At 41.6% G+C, this 18990-nt stretch overlaps 1 protein-coding gene across 3 annotated transcripts in view; it reads right to left on the reverse strand.

The window, feature by feature from the left end:
• The window catches only part of LOC125457389 (P2Y purinoceptor 1-like), a 95948-nt gene that overhangs the window by 64171 nt on the left and 12787 nt on the right, over positions 1-18990 (reverse strand). Inside the window, exon 3 of one of the 3 annotated variants that reach the window (XM_048541543.2) lies at positions 16961-18923. The exons of the other annotated variants lie outside the window; for them this stretch is intronic. Coding sequence (XP_048397500.1) covers positions 17871-18878 — 1008 coding nt within the window. The 5' untranslated portion in view covers positions 18879-18923 and the 3' untranslated portion in view covers positions 16961-17870. Of the gene's footprint in view, positions 1-16960; positions 18924-18990 lie in introns of those variants that run through there. 3 annotated transcript variants of the gene reach the window in all.

Genomic DNA, 18990 nt, shown 5'->3' on the forward strand with positions numbered 1-18990 from the left:
ACCAGCTACCTCCATTCAAACAAAGAATTGGTCTTGAGATCTCAATGATTTACATAATTTGGTGGTGTACAGAAAAAATATAAATACAGTCTTTGCAGGAAGAAACATAAAAAGATAGTAAGAAAAAAATACTTTTCTTAAACTTAAACTTGTTATTTTTCTTAAAACCTACAAGAACAATCAATAATTGAAGGAATGAATTTCCACACTTTTGAAAGGATATTTCAGTGCAGTTTGTTTGATAATAATTAAGACATTAGGAAGAAGTATTAGTCTAGTGGCAATAATCACTATGATTCATCCCGAAGTACAGATTCTGCTCTGTTCACATTCCACCATGCCAGTTGGTGAAGTTTGAATTCAAGAAAAAAAATCTGGAATTACAAGACTAGTGATTACCATGAAGCCACTGTGGCTTGTCAAACCCATCTGGTTTATTTATGTCCTTTAAGGAAGAAAACTGCCATCCTCACCTCGTCTGGCCTCCATGTGACATCAGACCCAAAAGGCAATGCTACTGACTTTTAACTGCCCTCTGAGCAAATGGGGATGTGCAATATATGCTGGCCTAGTCAAGTGATTTCTATATCCTTTAAATGAATAAAAAAAGGGAACAGCTCACCAACAATTTACTTGGACTGAAATAGACAGATTTTTTCTTTTTATTTCCACTGTGTTCATGGCCATTAATCATAAAAAGGCAGCAATTTCACACTGTTCCATGCTGTTTTAACGGTGAATTCTTCAACAAAATATTGGTGTATTGATTTGTGGATGGCAAAACAACTTAGACTATTACTTCAGGATTTCTTTGCTTAACTGTGAATGCACAGCTGCCAGAACTTGCTACGCAGCTCGCACCTTGAATGCGATTGACTTCCACTGCATTGTGCAGACCATTTCTTATTTTCTGTATTCTGGCTTGAAAAATTCAACAATATAAAACTTTGAGACTAAAACTCACTTTTTAAATCAATTTCAAGCCGATGAATCTTAAACTTCTGAGGAGAGAAGAACTTCATCATCATGTGAATAAAGTGCCCGTTTGCACATAAATGTTCAATGTCAGGTTCCTGCAACTGCTTAGCATCTCTCCTCTCTGCAACAGCAAATTGTTGCTGGAGACAAGTGTAACTTTATCATGCACAATTAAAATGCGAAACTGCTTCCTTGGACTTTTTCCTGTCAAGAAATTGTCTCAGAAACAAAATCCTGCAAACTCTCTTCCTGATAGCACCCTGGGTACACATGCACAGATGGACTGCAGCAATTCAAAAAGACAACGCACTAGTATTTTCTCAAAGATAAGTGGGGATGGACATCAAGTCATGCTGGTAATGCTCACATCCTATGAAAGAATATTTTAAAAAGCATAATCTCTCTTTAAAGTAAATTGGATCATTATGTAGCGGTGGTGGCCTAGTGGTATTATCCCTGGACTGTTAATCCAGCAAAGCAGTCCCAGCGACCTGGGTTCGAATCCCACCATAGCAGATGGTGGAATTTGAATTCGATAAATATTTGGAATTAAGAGTGTAATGATGATCGTGAATCCATTGTTGATCATTGGGGGAATAAAATCTGGTTCAGTAATGCCCTTTAGGGAAAGAAACTGCCATCCTTACCTGGTCTGACCTACATTTGACTCCAGATCCACAGCACTGTGGTTGACTCTTAACGGCCCTCTGGGCAATTAGGGATGAGCAATAAATGCTGCCTAGCCAGCGATGCCCTCATCCCATTATTGAACAAATGGGAAAAAAAACAGTAAACTAAAGGACTGAAGGTATTGTAGAGTCACACAGCACAGAAACAGACCCCTTAGTCTACACTGAACAAAATCCTAAACTAAACTAGTCTCACTTGCCTGCTCCTGACCCATATCCCTCATAAACCTTTCCTATTCATGTGCCTAACCAAATGTCTTTTAAACCTTGTAGTTGTATCCACATCTGCCACTTCCTCGGACAATTCATTCCACATACAAACGACTCTCTGCGTAAAGAATTTTCCCCCCATGTCTTTTTAAAATCTCTTTCTTCTCACCTTAAAAATGAGCCACTTAGTCTTGAAATCCCCCATCCTGAGAAAAAGACATCTATCATTAACTCCACCCATACCCCTTATTATTTTATCAACTCCTATAAGTTCACCTCTCAATCTCCTATACTTCTGTGAAAAAAACTCCCAGCCTATCCAGTGTTTCTTTCTAATTCCATATCCATCGAAAACTTGTAGATCTGTTCTGAACCCCCTACAACTTAATAATATCCTTCCTATAACTGGGACCAGAACTGGACACAATATTCCAGAAGAGTCCTCAACAATGTCCTGTAGAACCTCAACATGACATCCCAACTCCTATACTCAATGACTGAGCAATGGAGGTAAGTGTGCCATATGTCTTTTTAACCACCCTGTCTATATGTGACACAAACTTCAAAGAATTATGCACCTGCACCCTCAGGCATGTCTGGTCTACAACACTACCCAAGGTGCTGCCATCAATTGTTCAAACTCTACCCTTGTTTGTTGTACCAAAATGCAATACCTCGCATTTATCCAGACTGAAATTCAATTGCCATTTTTCAGCCCATTTATCTGCTTTATCAAGATCCTTTTTACATACTTTGGGATAAATCATTGCTTTTTGATCTTCAGATTCCAAACTTGAAAATTTCAATTTACAACACGAAATATCTTAAGTACTCCTGACAAATGGAACAATGAGATGAGGTTGTTTGCTTCATGAATTTGGTATGGCATAGGCTACTACATTAAACAGAGGTCAGGAATCGCTAAACCGATGTTTATCAGTTAAAGATACTTTGTAGCAATCATCGTCAGTAAGCACACCGATAAACGGAATCTGACAGAACGCAGAATGAACAACACTCAATGGAGATAAAAGGTGGACTTTGAACACAAAGGCAGAAAAATTGCTGGCATGGTTTTCAGAAGGCTAACAGGTATTCATTGAAGAAAAGTGGGAAGAGAAGCTCCTTGAGCTAGCATAAGGAAAATGAATTGCCTCCCTGATTGTTTGGGGAAATATGACACACCGTGGATTAATTCTTGTGGAATGAAGGCATTTTTGGTGTTTATTGATGGAAAATAAAATGGCAGCTCGTCTAGGAGCAGGAAGAAGGAAACATACCTAATAGGAGACAGAGGCATGGAATGGAATTCTACACCTTCCGACACTGCTGCAATCCAACGATGCAGGCCATCGAAATACACAGAGAATACCTCATCTGTATAAACGATGACATATTAACCTGGATTTTGCAATCTGTAGTGAATTAATTGTACTCATATTTCATTACACTTACACTTGCTAATGGACTTCTTATCAGTTCTTGAACTGGAAGTTACAATGCTTGGAAAACAATTGCATCAAATTCCACTGGGTACCTGGAACCTGTGTCAGGGGGTCAAACCGTGGTGCACCTCTTTAAACAATCAATTAGCAATTTTTTACTCAGCAATGCAGACTATCTTTCCAGGAAGTAGATATCAGAATATTTAATTCAATATTAAATCAGGCATCAAAATTTAGATTGTGAGTGAAAAGATTGGAATCAAAACCACATAAAAAGGCAGAAAGAAAAATGTTCATTTTTAAAATCGAGCTTTGTTACTTTCTCTTAAAATCTCTGACAATAATATAAAGCTGATGAGATGAGATTCCACACTTTTAAAAGTTTATATTCAGTGCCGAAAAGACTGTTTGATAGCAATTAAGATATATGAGATCATTAAAAATTTACTTGGAATGCAAGGACATGCCTCTGGCTTATTTTTCTCTGCTGTCCTGATGGCTATCAATTATAAAAATGCAGCAATTTTGCATTGCCCCATCTTGTATCAATATTGAGTCCTTCAGCAAAATGCTGGTGCATTGGCCTTTGGAAAATAATTAAGCTCAGACAGGAACTCCAGATATTCTTTGTTCAACTGTGCATGCACAGACGCTGGAATTTGCAGCCCAATTTGTGCTTTAATTGAACATAAAACAGCAAGAAATAGGAACAGGAGTAGACCATTTGGCCCCTCAAGCCTACTCTACCATTTTATAGGTTTAAGCCTGATCTGACGTAACTTGCTTCCACTTCCCTGCCTTTTCCCCATTACCCTTGATCAAAAATCTATCTCTCTCAGCCTTAAACATATACTTGGACTCTGCTCCCACAGCTCCCTGTGGCAAGGAGTTACAAAGCCTCAGAAACCTCTGAGAGAAAAGTTTCCTCCTCATCTCAGTCTTAAATTTGTGCCCCTTTATTCTGAGAGTACATCCTACACTCGCCCATGAGAGGAAACATGATCTCAGCATTTAATCTGTCAACCCCTTACGAATCCTATATATCTCAATGAGATCACCTCTCATTCTTATAAGCTCCAGCGAGTAGAGTCCCAATCTGTTAGGCTTTGCTCATAAGTCAATCCCTCCATACTGGGGATCACCCAGGTGAACCTTCTCTGAAGTGCCTCCAACAAAATAACATATTTTCTTAAATAAGAACATAGAACATAGAATAGTGCGGCATTGGAACAGGCCACTCAGCTCACCATGTCTGTGCTGACCACGATACCGGTCTAAACCTATCCCATCTGCCTAAACATGGTCCATATCCTTTCGTTCCTTGCCTGTTCATATCTATCTAAATGCCTTTTAAATGGTGCTATCGAGTCTGCTTCTCGCACCTCCCTAGAAGTAGATCATAGACCATGGAATAGATCATAGAATAGAAAGTACTTTGCAGGCACCTGCAACCATCTGTTGCCTCCCTTGCACAGCTCCTTTCAACATGCTCCCTCTTGCTTTAAACCTGTGTCCTCCAGTATTTGACATTTCCACCCGGGGAAACTAGCACCAACTATCTACTCTATCCATGCCTCTCATATTTTACATACTATACTTCTACCAAGTCAACCCTTCACCTCCGACACTCTCGCAAAAACACTCCATGTTTGTCCAGCTTCTCTTTACGAAGATAAGTTGTATCCCAGGAAATATCCTGATAAACCTCTTTAGCTTCCTCTTCGAAGTCTTTACATCCTTGCTATAGTCTGGCAACCAAAACGGCACAGTATTCCAAATGCGGCCTAAAGTATTTTAACAGCTGCAACGGCTTGACAGCTTATATGCTCAATGCTCCAACCAATGAAGGAAAGCATGCTGTACGCCTTCTTTACGAGGATTACCACTTTCAGAGAGCTAAGGATTTGCGCCCTAAGGCCCTTCTGTAAAATACTCCTCAGGGTCCTGCCATTTACCGTATACTTGCCATTTCTCTCTCCAAGTTTCTGACCAGTCTCTATTCTGCTAAATCCTTTGACAATCTTCCTCACCGTCCAAAACTCCATCAATTTTTGTGTTGTCTGCAAATTTACCACAGACAACCTACATTTTCATCCAAATCACTTACACAAATAACCAACAGCACTGCTCCTTGTGGAACACTACCGTTCACGGACCTCTGGTCAAAACAACACTCCTCCAGAACTACCCACTGCCTTCGAGAACCAAACCAATTTTGTGTCTGTCCTCTGTCTTTTATGACAAAGCCAATTTTGTATCCATAAGGAGACCAGGACTGCTCACAGTACTCCAGACATGGTCTCACCAGCACCTTGTACGGCTGTAGTTGGACTTCCCTACTCTTATACCCGAACCCCCTTGAAATAGGGGTCTACATTCCATGAGACATTTTGATTACCTGTTGCAACTGTGTGCCAGCTTTCTGTGTTTCATTCACAAGTACCCCCAAGTCCCTTTGAGTTACAGCTTTTGACCGTTGTTTTCTCCAAACAAATAATACTGTCCTTGTTTTCTCCTTTCCATAATGAACAACTTCACATTTCCCACATTACTCTCTGTTTCCCTGCTTTTTAACCACTTTCTTAATTTACAGATATTGCTCTGTAAACTGTGTCCCTTTCACAACCTTACCTTCCACGTATTTTTGTGTTCATTGCTAATGCAGCTGCAGTACGTTTGCTTCTTTCTTCTGTGTAGTGATTGGAACCAGGTGGATCTTGTTGATTACCAGGATCTCGATTGGGGTTGTTAACTTGGGCCAATCAAGAAACCTGGCTGACCAATATAAACAGGGGATTTAGACTCTCCTCTGTTCAAGGGGCTGACTCTGAGCTGGCTGGCCATAGTCAGTGTACTGTGCACAAGTAAATAAAGGGTGACTTGGTGATAGGATACTGGCCTCTATGTAGTTATTTCAGTCTGGGTTATTAATATACATTGTACACAGTTGTGGCCAGAGCACCTATTAATGTGGAACTCCACCGGTCACAGATCACCATCCTGAAAAAGAACCCTCGATACTCACTCATGTTTCCCACACATTAGCCACTTCTCAATCCATGCTAATATACTACTTCCAACATTCTGAGCTCTTAACTTATGACTTAATCTTTTGTGAGGTACCTTGACAAACCCCTTCTGGAAGTCCAAATAGAACACATCCACTGGTTCCCTATTAGCGACTCCGGTTGAGGCTTCCATGTAAATCTTGAATGAATTAGACGGTACGTCCCTTTCATGAAGCCAGCTGCTTGATTGGATTAAGATTTAACAAATGTCCTGCTGTTACTTCCTTAATAGTTAATCCTAATACTTCTAGGTATATGGTGTTACAATATTATTAGTCATTCTGACAGTATCAAACAAGTAGTAGGACCGATTTTGTGAAATTATATTTCTTGAGTCATGTTTAATCAGACAAATAATTTTACATCACAAAATTTGGTGCAGCTATTTTACGGCACTTGGATTTCTTACGCAACTGAAACACCACCATCTGCAGGTTTCCCTCTGAGCTACCCACCTGGCTTGGAAAGAGTTTGCTGTTCCTTCACTGTTGCTGAGTCGATGTCAAATTCTTCATGAACCCTATCCTCCAAGGTTGTATCAGTTTAAGAAGGCAACTGAGGATGGATAATAAATGCTTTGTCACTGAGCCAGTGCAACCCCAATTCTATGAGCAGCTCATTAAAAATAGGGTAACTAACAGTACTTCACAAAGAATTGAAAGCATTTCTCTCCTTACGCAGTGATAGTTCGATATAGCTTGAGAGGCACCACTTTGTAAGATCAGGGAAAGGTAAGGAGACAGCACCTCCAAACGTTATAACAACGATGACTGAACCCACTCCTTAGATGCAATGTTCCATCACACTCTAGATAACTGACCCTCCACATGTCTAAGAGCCGGATGAATTAACAAGTGAATCTGATTTTGGATATGTGTTGAGTAAGGTATTTTGTCCAGATAATCAGGGAAAACATCCTTACATAATAAGGTGTAGAGCTGGATGAACACAGCAGGTCAAGCAGCATCTTAGGAGCAGGAAAGCTTGGCCTGCTGTGTTCTTCGAGCTCTACACCTTGTTATCTCAGATTCTCCAGCATCTGCAGTTCCTATTATCTCTAAAATATCCTTACAGTTTTCATTATCATTAGGTATCCTTTGTATCAATCTGAAAATTCAGGACAGACCTCAATTTAATGGTCTCCTCAACTTAAGACTGTAAGAAAGGTGTGAGTTTACTTATTTTGATATTCTTACCTGTGTGGAAGACTATGGGGCAAATTTTTGTTGTTTGTAATTTATTACAGAAATGAGCAGAGTCATCTGCTTGATGTAAAATCAGGTGGAAGAATTATGTTTCAATGATGAGACCAATCATCTGTTAATTCACATTATAGAGACTTAGCATTCCTTTACGCATGCAATCAATGCTGCTAAGTTGCAAGCATACCCATATACATGTGGAAATCTGCATTAAAATATCAATCTCAAAAGGGCATTCCAAATTTACCTCTTCTTATTATGTAAAAGGCTAATCCACATTCCTGGTTTATGTTTTAACCCAAAAAATATTGCTGGGATGGAAACCAGATTGTTGGTTTTGACTGTAGAGAAGGTAAGAACAGTGATAATGGGAACTAAGATGCTGGAGAATCCAAGATAACAAAGTGTGAAGCTGGATGAACGCAGCAGGCCAAGCAGCAGCTACTACTTGTTTGATGCTGTCAGAATGACTAATAATATTGTAACACCATATACCTAGAAGTATTAGGATCAACTATTAAGGAAGTAACAGCAGGACATTTGTTCATCCAGCTTCACACTTTGTTATCTTAGAAGGTAAGAACAGGAAAGTTTTACCTTCCACAAACAACGCCATCAGTTTTCTCATCTTTTCCCTTTTTCTGATAGTGCTATTCCTGAGCTCAATCAGCGAAGAGATTATCAGCTGACTGACCATTGAGCTTTTGGACCAAGGAACAATCTTGTGATGATGTTAGAGAGCTGCTCCTCACTGGGCGTTAATAGCACAGTGTGGGTAGGAATGGAGAAGGAAAACACACAAATACTGAGGTTAAATTCTTCGCTCTAGTCATACATATAAACGATAAAACATAGAAAGAAGGAACAAAAGTAGACCATTCTATTCTTCAAGCCTTCTTCACCATTGGTTTGATTTTGATGTCTACTCTCCACTCCCGCATAACCTAGATAAATTTACACCCTCTTGGCAATCAAGAATCTACCTCTGTCTTAAACATAATAGATAACTCTGCAACCACTGTCTTTTGAGGAACTGAATTCTAAAGACTCTCAACCCTCTGAGAGGAACATTTTTCATTGCCTGGGTGGCTTGTTATTTTTAAACACTAACACCCATGTGATAGATATTCCCATAAGGCAAAATATTTCTTCTACATCTGACAGCAAGCCATGTGAATGCAAGAAAGATGTACAGAGAAACACGTGGAGTAGATTGAATAGCATGATGTGGTAGATTTTATGGAATAGTTTCTTAATAATGTTAAGATCAGAGCCTGTTCACTTGGTTTGCAACAAACAACTGCACCTCCCAGTCGCAAACCATTTTAACTCCCCCTCCCATTCCTCAGACGACACGTCCATCATGGGCCTCCTGCAGTGCCACAATGATGCCACCCGAAGGTTGCAAGAACAGCAACTCATATTCCGCTTGGGAACCCTGCAGCCCAATGGTATCAATGTGGACTTCACAAGCTCCAAAATCTCCCCTTTCCCCGCTGCCTCCCAAAATCAGCCCAGTTCTTCCCCTCCCCCCACTGCATCACAAAACCAGCCCAGCTCGACCCTTCCCCCCACTGCATCCCAAAACCAGCCCAGCCTGTCTCCGCTTCCCTAACCTGTTCTTCTTCTCACCTATCCCTTCCTCCCACCTCAAGCCGCACCTCCATTTCCTACCTACCACCTCATCCCGCCTCCTTGACCTGTCCGTCTTCCCTGGACTGACCTATCCCCTCCCTACCTCCCCACCTATACTCTCCTCTCCACCTACCTTCTTTTCTCTCCATCTTCAGTCCGCCTCCCCCTCTCTCCCTATTTATTCCAGAACCCTCACCCCATCCCCCTCTCTGATGAAGTGTCTAGGCCCGAAACGTCAGCTTTTGTGCTCCTGAGATGCTGCTTGGCCTGCTGTGCTCATCCAGCTCCACACTTTGTTATCTTAGCTCTGAATATGATATTTTGGGAGGCTTAGCATACCATAGACAGTGTTTTAAAGAAGCCCAAATGAGATGACAGTTCTGACGCTGCCTTCTTCCCAACTAGTCTATCTTGAATCCAAGCGCATGCATAAAACAAGAGAATAAAAGAACTCTTCTGTTGATCCTGACTCTCCATCCACTTCTGTTTCGTGTATATGTGGAATTTTTAATGTAAAACCAGCAAACTCTCTACTTCGAGCTGTCTGAATAGCTCAGTCAGTAGAACATGATGCTCTCAACCTGAGGTTTGTGGGTTTGAGCCCCATGTTGGGTGCCAACATTTAATTTCCTCAGCCTTTATAAATTCAACTAGTTAATTTGTGAAACTCACTTCCACAGAGGCCAAGTCATTGAGTGTATTTAAGACTGAAATAGATAGGTTTTTGATTGGTCAGAGGGCTTTAGGGTTACGGGGAGAATGATGTTGAGAAACATGTTAGTCATGATCGAATGGCAGAGCAGACTCGCAGGACCAAGTGGCCTAAATTTGCTCCTATGTGTTGTGGATGGCCTTCAGACATTGTCTTACTTCCCTGTCCTTTCTCTTGATCTTTGAATATTCTGACTTTACAAACATCTGTGCGGTTTGATTTGAAGTTATACTAAAGTGTGTGGAAATAGACAATCTCTTCAGTTGCACTGGGTATGAGGCCGTGTAATACAAACGAAGGTACTTACAAAATGAAAGTAGAGAGTGTAGGATTGGGGTCTGTGTTTCACAGTAGTAGCCTTTGGGCCAGGCAGTCCAGGTTCAAATCCTATTGCCACAAAGGAGTGCTAATAACATGTCCAAACAGGTCGGTTTAAAAAAAAAGACTGCCGCATGCCAATCTTAAAGGGAATCTTACAGTGAAGCAAGTAGTTAGTACGTATTCTGACTCCAAAGTGTCTTTGATAATGTTCTGACCCTTACACTATTGATTGACCAATTATTGCAAGCATTTGCTCGCCTTCACAAGATGTTTCAAAATGATCTACCATTCATTTAAGTTTTTAGCCACTTAACTGTGTTGAAAATTAACTTTCTTCTTCCTACTCCTGGGCCGGCTTCCATTACTGATTCCTTGAACAGGAATGTGAGATCATCTGAGCTGTCAGAGATTTTTATATACTTGTCTGCCACGAGCCAGCATGGAATGTGTCTTTCAACATCTGAACTTGTCAATCTGTGAATGAGAAGTGCTCCCCCTAGTGATTCAGGGCCAGGGTAATGTTCAAGTCTGACTGTCCAACCAATTCGTGGCTTTAGTCATTCATTTCTGGGATGTTGATATTATCATCAAACTTGGCATCATCAAACACGTGCTGACTGCCTCAGGAAGGGGACATTGCATTGCCTAGTAATTTAATATAACTTCGGACAGCATTTAAAACTTGGGGCTGCAATCACATGTAGACCCAAACCAGGTTTTACAGTTTCCCTGCAGTGTGGAAGGACACCATTCAGTCCAGCGAGATCACACTGAACCTTCAAAGAGCATCCCACCCAGACCCAGTCCCCTACCGTAATCTTAATCCTCAGAAGGAAGCGTCACTGGACCCGAAACGTTAACTCTGTTCTCTCCTCCACAGATGCTGCCAGACCTGCTGAGCTTTTCCAGCAACGTGTTTTTTTGACCCTATCGTCATAGCCACCCTAACCTACACATCTTTGGATGTAGGAGGAAACTGGAATACCCAGAAGAAACCTATGCAGGCAATGCGCAAACTCCATACAGTCACCGGAGGTTGGAATTGAACCCAGGACCCTGGCAGTGTGTGCTAGCCACTGAGCCACCCAAATAATGATGATCATTCATTGTTTTTAGCACTAGTAGTAGCAGACCAGCAAGCTAGTTAGTTTGAAGGTAATTTGGAAGGGTAATAAATGTCAGCTTGGATCTGCAAGTCAAAGTTGCTTTCACTGTCTCACATCACTCATCTCCAGATCCTTTCGTGCAGTTTCAGAAGAGGGAATCCAAGGACAGGAGAGTCAGGGAAAAGTTCAGCGAGAAGGATTTACAAGACAGTGAGTCCAGGAGTGGCATACGCTGCAAGTCAGAGGGTCTGCAATAAGAAAGTGACCTGGGAAACCATAGGATCACAAACCAGAGGATCAGCATAAGGCAGGATGCAGAGTAACCAGGCAGTTCAGAGCTCAGCAAATGTGGCACACAGGAGGTTTGCGAAGAGAAGGGTCACCGGACCCGAAGTGTTAACCCTGATTTCTTTTCATAACTGCTGCTAGGCCCGCTGAGCTTTTCCAGCAATTTCTGTTTTTGTTTCTGATTTCCAGCATTTGCAGTTCTTTCAGTTTTTTGGGACGTTTGGAAAGCAAGGTTGACAGATTGGGATGTATATAAAAAGTAAGTTTGGAAGTGTTTATGGGAGTGGTTTGGAAAATGGTCAACATAGCATAAGTATCTAAGAAAGGAAGGAGACCGAAAGCAGAACACCATTCATCAATTAGCCTCATATCTATCATAGGAAAACTGCATGAGTCCATTATTAAGGAGTGATAGCAGGCGCCTAAATTTTTTGCAAAAAGGAAATTGGGCTTAACTGATTTATTACAGTCTTTTGAGGAAGTAATAAGCCAGTTAGATAGAAGGGAAAACTACAGGTATGGCTTGTTTGAATTTCAAAAAAAAAGTTCCTTATTAAAGGTTGCAATGGCATCAGTGAAGAGAAAATAGTTACTTATTAGGATAGATAAGAAATTGGTTAGTAATGGGAAGCCGTAATTAGGGATAAATGGTTCATTTCGGTTTGACAATCTGTAACTAGTGGAATACCACATGGATCAGCGCTGGGGTCTCCACTATTTATAACTTATATCAATAATTTGGATATGGGATTTGATTATTTGGTTGCTAAATTTTCTGATGACACCATGATAGATATAAAAGAGGGAGTAAATACTCTATGTTGGGATTTTGATAGATTGAGTGAGTGGACAAAAACTTGGCAGATGGAGCATAATGTGAATTGTCCAGGAAGCACAGTAAAACAGAATATTATATAAATGGAGAGAAAACTCAGGAGCACGAAGGGATCTTAGTGACCCGGTACAACAATCACAAAAAGTGAATATGCAGCTACAGCATGTGATTCAGAAAGAAAAGATTAAGAAGAAAAGCGAAAATTGGGAATTAGTGCAAGGAAACTGGGAGAGAAGAGCAGGAAAATATTATTGCTGGAAAAACTCAACAGGTCTGGCAGCATTTGTTCATGTGGAAGTGCTGGTGTTGGGCTGGGGTGGACAAAGTCAGAAGTCACACGACACCAGGTTATAGTCCAATAGATTTATTTGAAATCACAAGCTCTGGAGCGCTTTACCTGATGAAGGAGCAGCGCTGTGAAAGCATGTGATTTCAAATAAAACTGTTAAACTATGACCTGGTGTCATGTGACTTCGACAGCCTCTGTGGAGAGAAAGCAGGCAATGTTTCGGGTACAGTCACTCTTCTTCAGTATTGAAGAAGGATTCGCTGGACCTGAAACATTAATTCTGCCTCTCTCCACAGACTTGCTGAGTTTTTTCCAGCAATTTCTGATTCTGTTTCTGATTTCCAGCATCCGCAGTTCATTGGGTATTTTTTTTTGATAATTGTGTTAGAAACTGTACAGAGAATGTTCACTTGTCTCTTTGTTTGGGATGAAGAGCTGGCTGTATGAAGAAAAATTAGAACCACAGAAGCGTTACAGCATAGAATAAAGCTATTTAGTCAATCATTTCTCTCTTGGCCAATAAAAAACTAGCCATTAATTTGAATACGACCATAAAGGATCTGATCCTTAGGCTTGTAGGTTGCAGCTTCTCAGGTGAAGGTCCTAGTTCCTTTGAAATGCGTTGAAAGTTTCTGCCTCCGCCATTGAACTGCGCAACAAAATCGACCTAACCACCACCCTCGGGGTCAAAGGACTTTTCCTCATGTCTTCTCTCGAATTCTTGACCAACCATTTTCAGTCTGTACCCGCAGTAAATGACTTTACCGCTATGGTAAAAAGGCCTTTCCTGTCTACTTTCTTTAGACCTCACATCATTGTGTACACCTCAGTTACGTTACCCCTCCACCTCCACTGTTTGGAGGAAAACAATCCCTGGCTATCTCATCTTTCCTCATGGCTGCAAAGTTTTTAAACCTAGAAAACATTCTCTTACATCTCCTCTGCACTCTGTTCAGCTCATTCCATCTTGGCCATTATGCAGTGTCAGAACTATACACAAACTTATAGCTGTGAGAGGGGAGAGATTTAAATGGCGCCTGAGGTCTAACTTTTTCCCACAGAGGGTGGCGTGTGTACAGAATGAGCTGCCAGAGGACATGGTAGATGTAGAAGTGATAATGGGAACTGCAGATGCTGGAGAATCCAAGATAATGAAATGTGAAGCTGGATGAACACAGCAGGCCAAGCAGCATCTCAGGAGCACAAAAGCTTCGGGCCTAGACCCTTCATCAGATGCTGCTGGGCCTGCTGTGTTCATCCAGCCTCACATTTTATTATCTTGGATTCTCCAGCATCTGCAGTTCCCATTATCACTGATACAATTAGTTTGAAAAATAGTTGGGTGGTATAGATACCTATGACTGTGTTGCCAAATTCCAAACAAACATCAGCTACAAGTTCCTTGAAGACACCACCGTGGCGGGACGAATATCTATCAATGACGAGTGAAAATACAAAAGGGTGATAGAGGGCTTGGTGACATGGCACAATGAAAACAATCTGTCTCTGAATGTCAGCAAAACTAAAGAACCAATCATCGACTTCAGAAAGAGAGGAATACACGCCTCCATCTACATCAATAGAATTGAAGTTGAGAGAGCGAAGAGTATCAACCTCAGAGTGATGATAGCAAACACCTTGTCCTGGACTGTCCATGTAAATATGACTGCCAAGGAGGCACAGCAAAGCAACTTCTTCCTCAGGCAGCTCAGGAAGTTTGTCTATAAGATCCTTCACCAACTTTTGTGCATCATTGAAAGCATTCTGTCCAGGTGCAGAATGGCCTGGTGTGGCAACTGCTCTGTCCAATACCATAAGAAACTACAGAACATGGTGCGCACAGCCCAGACCATTACGGAAGCCAACCTTCCATCCATGGACTCTATTTACATGGCCCACTGCTGCAGAAAGGCGGCCAACATCATCAAAGACTCATTGCACATTTTTTAATGACCCCCTACAACCTCTTCCATCAGGCAGAAGATACAGAAGCCTGAACACACACACCAGCAGGTTCAGGAACAGCTTCTTCCCGGCTATTATCAGACTGTGAATGGACCCTAGCCTCAAATAATGTAACGTGAAATGTAACCTGTATGTCTCTAAGTACATTTGATCTATACATCCTTTGCTTGCTGTGATCTGCCTGTACTGCTGGTGAACAAAGCATTCCACTGTATTTTTGGACACATGGCAATAAAATTTCATTGATAATAAAATGAGTTGGCTTGAAGGGTCTGTCTGACTTTATAGTCAGCAAATTATGCAGTTTCATTATTATCTTCCTACTTCTGTATTCAATACACTGTCCAATAGGGGAAAGCGTTCCATATGCTTTCCTCACCGTCTCGTCTACCTATCCCCCACCTTCAAGACCCTATAGACATGCAATCCAAACCCTCTCACTTCCTCTGCCCCTTGTAATATCCTCCAGTTTATTGGGTGTTCCATGGTTTTGTTCTCTCCAAATACATTACTTCAGGCTGCTCTGTATTGAAGTCAGTTTGCTCTTTTTCTACCCACACAGCCATCCTATCGATGTTTCCCCTTGTAGGGGAGACTAGAGAGGTCTTTTAAACAGAAATAAGAATCTTTTTTGCTCAGACCGTCACGAGTCTGTGGAATTCTCTTCCTTGGTGAGCACAGAAGGCTGCATTGGATACATTCTTGATAGATTAGATTCCCTACAGTGTGGAAACAGCCCCTTCGGCCCAACAAGACCACACTGACCCTTGAAGCATCCCACCCAGAACCATTCCCCTATAACCCACATACCCCTGAACACTACGGGCAATTTAGCATGGCCAATCCACCTAGCTTGCACATCTTTGGACTGTGGGAGGAAACCCACGCAGACACGGAGAGAATGCGCAAACTCCACACAGACAGTCGTCCGAGGCTGGAATCGAACCTGGGTCCCTGGCGCTGTTAGGCTGCAGTGCTAACCACTGAGCCACCATGCCGCCCCACAAGGGAATCAAGGGCTATGGGGGCCAGAGAGCAGTGGCGAAATCCTGGATCATCATAGGCTGAGGGTGACCTTATAGAAGCTTATAAAATCATGACAGGCATGGATAGGGTGATCAGCCAAGATCATTTCCTGCAGGTAACAGAGTCCAAAACTAAGTGGCATAGAACACCTCAGCCCAACAAGTCCACATCACCCCTCCAAAGGGCATTCCACCCTAACCCCTGTGTTTTCCATGCCTAATCCACTGAACCTAAACACCCTGGGCACTATAGCATGGCCAATCCACCTAGCCTGCACATCTTTGGGCTGTGGGAGGAAACCCACACAAATACAGGAAGAACATGCAAACTCCAGACAGTCACTCAAAGTCAGAATTGAACCTAGGTACCTAGTGCTGTGAGGCACAAGTGCTAACCACTGAGCTACCATGGTTTAAGGTGAGAAGGGAAAGATTTAAAAGGGACCTAAGGGGCAACTTTATCATGCAGAGTGTGGTGTATGTGTGGAACAAGTTGTCAAAGGAAGTGGTGGAGGCTGGTATGGTTACAACATTTAAAAGGCAAGTGGATGGGTATATGACTAGGAAAAATTTAGAGAGATATGGGTCAAATGCTGGTAAATAGAATCAGATTGATTTAGGATATCTGGTCGGCATGGGCAAGTTGGAACGAAGGGTTTATTTCCATGCCCTATGACACTATGACTCAGCCAGAATATGTTAAATACTGCACCAAATAGCATCCTCTTACCTCTGTCTTCCTATGATGAGGTTCACAAGGGGGATATGTTTCTGTCTATTGGGAGATAAGCCCTAGGGGATATAAATATAAGTTTGACACCAATAAATCTGACAAATGAGTTCAAGAGCAACCTCTTTGTTCAGGAGTGATTAGAATGTGGAACTTGCTACCACATGCAGTAGTTGAGGTGAATGGCATTGATGTGCTTATATGGAGACTGGTACACACACAAGGGACGAAAGGATATGCTGATTGCATAGAGGTGAAACATGATGGATTGAGGCTTGTGCAGAGCAGGGTTACTGATGTGGCCCGTTTCCCTCTTGGCCATGAATCATCCACAATTCTGTGAAGCTGAACAATAACCGGATACAATGCAATTGCCAGCAGCAGACAGTTCTGTGTAGAAACTCATCACAGGGAAGACTCTCAGGCTGACGAAAATATACAAAATAATATTTAATTGGTTATTCAAGTACACAGAGCTTCTATTTTTGCTCTTCCGTGAAGCTGTAATTTTTATGCAACAGTGTAAACATGAAGGAATAAGGAAAAAAATTTCCTGTCCTGACTAATATAAATAATAGTCCTATTATTAGAGGTTTAATAACATTGATAGTAAGTCCATATTTTAACACATGTATAACATTCCCACTCTAAAATTAAAAACTTCAAAACAGTAGCAAAAATGGCTGTGGTTAGATCAAAGAAGAAATTAGACAAATACAGAATGCTAAATTATGGGCTTCACTCATTTGACTTTCCTATATTAAAATATTTAATACATTTCCCTCTATTCTCAAATATAATCCTTCATGAACTTCTAAATCCCAAAGTGCTATTGAACCTAAAATTCAGCAAACCACCATTCCCTGAAATTTGAGCTCATCCAAAATTCCACTAATTATCTGCTCACTGCTTTTTAAACTGTATTGCCGTACTTGCTGAGCTAGATTAGTTCTTGATCAGGCTACAATTCAACTTTCAGTGTTTTTCACCCTTGTGTCTAAGTTTTTTAATTGCCTTTTCACTCCCTAGCTCTTTAACCTCCTGCAGGCCGATAATTCTTTCAGCAATCTTAAACTTGTGTATATGCCAGCCTGAAACCTAATCCCTGCAATTCTCTGCTCAAACCTCTCCAACTTACTCAATTTTTCTCCACTACATTAAGATGTTCCTTAAAATACTGTCTGTTTGACCAAACGTCTGGTCATCTGCCTTAATATTGACATGTCACAGCTTTCTGATATGCTCCTGGGAAGTGTTTTGGGATATTTTTACTACATTAAAAGTTTTATATAAATGTAACTTATTGGCTTGGAAGGAATTTTCACCATTTTATAACTTGTCTATTGGGGCACAAAGTGAATTCTTTAATCTCCTAGACCATAGATTCATTCCGATTGATGAACCTTGTGGCAGTAGTAGTGAACTTCCTCCTGAAAGTATCTCCTGCCAGGAAGTACAAGATAGGGTCCACACAGCTATTGAGGCTGGCAAGCCCCCGGGTCACTTGATAAGTGGCGTAGACCCTCTTGTTCCACTCGCATGTCTCTGGCCCCTGGTAATAGAGTCTGGACTGTAGGTTTAGATTCTTCATCACATGGAAGGGGAGATAGGAGATGGCAAAGACGGCCAACACGATGATGACAAGACGCACAGACTTGCCCCGGAGAGGTGTCCTCATGTCATTAGATATTAAGGCCTTCACGATAAATCCATAACAGACCATAATGGTGGCAAAGGGGACACAGAAACCAAAGAACGTAGTCAGCATGCTGTAAATGAAATAAGTGCCCAGGAGCTCTTTAGACGTTGTATCATAGCAAATGGTTTTTGTTGTTCTGTTAGCATCTGGTCGAGAAAAGTTAGCTTTATTGGTGTCCTGCCGTATTCGGGAGAAGTACAGTATTGGGGAGATCCCAGCCATGACCACAACCCACACGCACACGCACACAATCGTGGCCGATTTTTTCTTCAACCTGCCCAGTGATTTCATGGGGTGCACCACCCCTGTGTACCTGTGAACACTGATGCAGGTCAGAAACAAGATGCTCCCGTAGAGGTTAACGTGGAAAATGAACCTCTGCAGTTTACACAGCGCCTCTCCGAAGATCCAGTCACTTTCCTTGAAATAGTAAAATATTAAAACGGGCAGAGAGAAGACGTAGAAGAGGTCAGCCAGGGCAAGGTTAAACATGTAAACGGTGATGCTACTCCAAGGCCTCATGTGAAAGATGAACATCCAGAGAGCAACACTGTTTCCAATGAATCCAGTGACAAACACGATAATGTACATGATGGGCAGATAGCAAGACTCAAATTCTTTGTTGATGGAGCAGTCATCAGATGGTAGGTCTGCCATTGTATCTGCCTGGAGGCCTCTCATTCACAATAAACAAGGTGGCACATGTTCCTCCAAAAATGAGAATATCTGAAAGAGCAACCACGTAGAGGTTTAAATTTGCCACACATTTTGAAGTTTTCTCTGTTATATTGGC

This window comes from Stegostoma tigrinum, chromosome 14 (genome assembly GCF_030684315.1).
Source record: "Stegostoma tigrinum isolate sSteTig4 chromosome 14, sSteTig4.hap1, whole genome shotgun sequence".
Lineage (NCBI taxonomy): Eukaryota > Metazoa > Chordata > Chondrichthyes > Orectolobiformes > Stegostomatidae > Stegostoma > Stegostoma tigrinum.